We start from the raw sequence: 4,335 nt of genomic DNA, 5'->3' as shown, positions 1-4,335 counted from the left end.
TTTCCATGAAAATCTACAAGAAAACGGAACCATGGCTTTGGGACAGCGTAACGCACCGAGCAGAACTCCAATGACAAATCCTTAGGCAACAGATGGCTGCTTCTGCCCCCGTTCTGCACCGGCCGGCGCGGTCTGGCGGGGAGGTAAACGTCGCACCCAACAGCGACCAACGTTCACACGGCTTCCGGCTGGTCCGGAACAGGGGCAGAGATGATGCTTTTCCACTCCCCAAAAACACTGGTTACACACTGTCTCACGCATTTTTATTCACTAGACATGAAAAAATAAAGGAAGTGTGAATGTTTTTCCTCCACCGGACACCACGTCCAAATTTCGGTACGTGAAGTATGCGACGCTCAAACACAGCGAGTAGAAAACAACCGCGCTGCAGGTACCCGGAGTGACCGCCGCCATTCCCCGTCTCACCCCAGTCGAGCACTAGGAGCGGGGTCTGCTCCTGTCGCTCCCACCAACCTCGGCACAAACCCGAAACGCGAGGATCTGGGTGCCACAAAGTCAGCCCGGCAGCACCACCCTGCCTCGGCGAGACAGCTGTGCCACAGCTTACCCGTTCCGTCTCCACCGCCGGGAACGGGCCGTGGACTGAGCCACCGGCGCGGCCGGATCCTTTTGAAAGGCCATTCCCTTCCTGCAGTTCGTACGAGGCACTTCCATATAAACACAGAGCTCTGCGTTTGTCCTAGTGAGAAGCAGCCTGGCGACCATGTGATGGAGTCAGGCTCCTCCACACATTCCCAGAGGGAGACGGGGGCAACAAGCCGTGTACGACATCGACAGGTGTGAGGATCTACCAAACCACGCTTACTCCTTCCCTAGAGAAGTACGAGAAATCCCCGTGGAAGGGAGACTGGTTGCGATACTCCACTCACCCAAATCCGCCCTGGAGACGGGGTGGAACTCTGGGAGGTGTGAACACTCGGCTGCTCGGCCTGTCCGGAAGGGTCCTGCCAGCAACGGGCGCGTGGTTACGCAGCGCTTCCCAGGCGACCCCTGACACACGGAGCAGCCACGTCCAGTTGGGGGGATTTAACCTTCCCAGGTTTTACATTTATTTAGTTCTAACAAGAAGATCGACAGAGTCAAAGCACATCAAATGAGAAAGTTGTACTTCCTTGGGAATTCCTATGCTCACTTCCAGAACTCAGGGGCAGCACTTGCCAACAGTTTTCCAGAACCATCCCTTTATTTTGGCGGGTCGGTATTAATGCCGTATTTTTCCTTAAGAAGCTTAAGCTGTTCCTCTTTCTTCTTTGTGTCCATCTTCTGGAATGCCTGTAATCAGGAAGAGAAAAAGACGTGGGAATAAACAAACCAAACCCCGTGACACGTTACTTCCCCGGAACCACAACAAACATCGCTACGAACTACACCGGTTCTCGACCTCGGAGACCGTCACCGCACCACCCTCAGCAGAACATCAGCGCCCGGAGACTCTTCACCCACGAACGAGCCCTCCCGCCCTGCGGTGACCGTGCCAGGCCCCTGCGTCCTCGTCTCCAAAGCACGCTCAGCAGAAACGTGGTTTTTGCACACCCGTGAGCCAAAAGTACGTTTCTGTACCCAAATCCCCAAGTAAAGGTGAAAACCTGACAGTTTATCCAATCCGCTCCCTCTACCAGCTTGGATTTGTTTCTTAAAAACCCTCAAGCAACTGCCTTTTCCAGACTGCCTGGGGCTTTCTGCGCGACGGACACCGGTGGCTTCAAGAAGCGTGCGGCCTGCATACCCTGTTGGCGTTGTAGTACAGAACGACAAGGTATCTGTTGCAGACGTTGAATCCTGACAGGTGGTCGCAAGCGTTCTTGGCGTCGAAGATGTCTTCGTAGACCACGTAGGCCGTTCCTCTGGTCTCAGGAGTGTTTCCACTGCCGGCGAGATCAGTTTTAACGTTAACCAACGGGAAATAGTTCTCTTAGTCTTTAGCAGTGACCAAGATGAAATTAACTAATGCAACCTCACTAAAACCACCACTTTTTGGTATTTCTAGATACTGAAAACACCCGATTTCCAGACCAATCCTCACAGTTCAGAGTCGACAGGAAAACGTGACAGAGGCACATGGAATCACAGACTGGTTTGGGTTGGAAAGGACCTTAAAGATCGTCTAGTTCCAAGGCCCAAACATGCTGCACTGTGCTCCAAAGGAAACTCGACCCGCTGTCACAACTATCACAGGCTGTTGCTTAGGGGTGGTTGTAAAATTGAGATAAGAACTAGTTACTAATTAAATCTAAATTAATATATACAAATACTGATAATAAGCAATTAAAATAATATAAAATAAAACATATGATGCAATATGATACAATTCCCCACCACCCACTGACCAATGCACAACAGGTGCTGAGCAGTGGGAGTCAGACCCAGAGAGCCCGAGCGCTGCAGCCCGAGAGCGATCGCAGGCCGAGGGCCACAGGCCGGGGGCCGGAGCGATTCCGAACGAACCCTATCAGCGATAGCAGCCCGGGAAAGCTAAACAAACCCACCAACTCCCTCACAAACCAGCCAGCACAGGAGTTAGCGAAGCAGCTAACGCAGGAGTCAGGGTGAAGATTAGCAGGCATACGGGAGTGAACCGGAGAGAGTCAGGGAGGGAGAGTAATGGCTCCCGGAACCCCTCCTCGCCTCTGTCCCCAGCATGACGTACTAAGGCATAAAATACTCCCTTGGTCAGTTTGGGTCAGGTGCCTGAACTGTGTGTCCCTGCACTGCCTGTAGCGAGACCGCGAGAGCTGGGAACGCAGCTGCAGGGTCAGTGTGTTTACATACTTGCATCCTGTACAATTAAAACAATTAAGCATACTGTGGATTAATTACCCATCCCACTCACAGAGCATGGGGAAAAGGAGTGATACAACTGACAAGGATACGTTCTCTGAGATAATCAGCAACCTCGTCGAGAACTCAAGAGATGCTGCAGGTTATTTTGCCAACATCCAGATAAAATCAGTACTTAAACTGCCATATGAAACTAAAAAAGTCTCAAACCTGCCTTACTAGGGTTCTCAAAAGCCCTTCCTGAATTCCAGCTTCAGCCCAGCCTTTTGGCTAGAAACTCAGCAAAACATAGCACTGACCAGATGAAATTATGGTTTACCCACAGCATTCAGAGTGTACTCAGGATGACAAGGAACATCAGAGCTCGTGTCTTCACCATTTGAAACAACTAAAGAGAAGAACCTCAGATTTGCTGCAGACATGTATAACCTCAGGGCACGTTAAAACAAAGTAACAGTCAGATGGCCACTATCCATGGACTACACCGCTCACGGACAAGATGTACCTGGTGCACAGGGAGCTACTTCTGGTATCTGTTTCTGGTTGACAGGTCCATAATAACATCGCTGTTTCCCTATTAATTACCTAATACTCATTAAATATGAAAGCTGGTTGTATTCACCCTCTGGCCTTCCTTATTTTCACCTTTAGTTAAGGTGAAAGGGTAGCTGCATTTAAGATATACTTCATGACAGTAACTCATATTTTGGCCAACTTACCTAAGTTCGCATCACATTTAAGCTTCTTCACCCTACCTACCAGCAATATTATTTTCCAATTCATTTACACGTAACAGAAACATAACACCCATCCTCAGCACTCAGGATACTGCTAAAGTGCATTTAGCTTTTTCAGCTGTGAAATCCAGTTGTTTCCTGCTCCAACGGGAATACTGCCACACAACGATGTACTAAAGCACATGAAATCCTTAGCTTTTTAAAGGAAACTAAAATACTTACACTCTGATTTGCCGAATAGGCCCGTATTTCCCAAAAATATCATACATTTCTTCCGCTGTGATTTTATACGGCAGGTTCCTAATATAGAGGATCCGATTCACTTCTGGAGGCAGCCGGATCTGAGGCAGAAACAACATACAGTGTGTTAGATCTAAAGCCCTCACTTCAACCCTCAGAAGCAGCGGCAGCCCACGTGCTAAACCTCAGGGCTAACAGCACCGAGAGGCTCCGTGTGCTTCACTGGTCCCTTTTTAATGCTCCACAGCTACAGACTTGACCGGTTTCTGGCAAACGAGAGGTCTGCCTGGAGGGGGGCGGGCTCACTTGGCCGCGGATGAGGAGGAAGGAGCCCCGGCCGGGCGGGAAGGCCTACTCTGGGCCGCGGGTTGGGGAATCCCTCCGCACCGCCCGGGAGGGCCAAGGAGGGCCAGGGAGCGGGCAGGGGGGAGCACTCACGTTGGCTCGCTTGGCCGCTTGCATCGCCATGGCGCCGGTCGGAAGGAGGGGGCTATGGCCGAGGAGAGAAACACCGGCAAGCAACGAGCCTCCTCCGCGGCGCACCGCTCGGTCGGGCGGG

General features: G+C 51.2%; 1 protein-coding gene across 1 annotated transcript; it reads right to left on the bottom strand.

The window, feature by feature from the left end:
• Nucleotides 1-1,203: 1,203 nt before the first annotated feature.
• On the bottom strand, nucleotides 1,204-4,244 carry SF3B6 (splicing factor 3b, subunit 6, 14kDa). Its single transcript, XM_010158003.1, has 4 exons — nucleotides 4,215-4,244; nucleotides 3,759-3,877; nucleotides 1,748-1,886; nucleotides 1,204-1,293 (listed from the first exon to the last, which is right to left on the bottom strand). Exons 1-4 carry the CDS (start codon nucleotides 4,242-4,244, stop codon nucleotides 1,204-1,206), a joined length of 378 nt encoding a protein of 125 aa, XP_010156305.1.
• Between the last annotated feature and the right edge of the window lie 91 nt (nucleotides 4,245-4,335).

Source organism: Eurypyga helias, unplaced genomic scaffold, assembly GCF_000690775.1.
Source record: "Eurypyga helias isolate BGI_N326 unplaced genomic scaffold, ASM69077v1 scaffold20788, whole genome shotgun sequence".
NCBI classification, from domain to species: domain Eukaryota; kingdom Metazoa; phylum Chordata; class Aves; order Eurypygiformes; family Eurypygidae; genus Eurypyga; species Eurypyga helias.
This window is presented reverse-complemented; position numbering and strand designations above follow the sequence as displayed.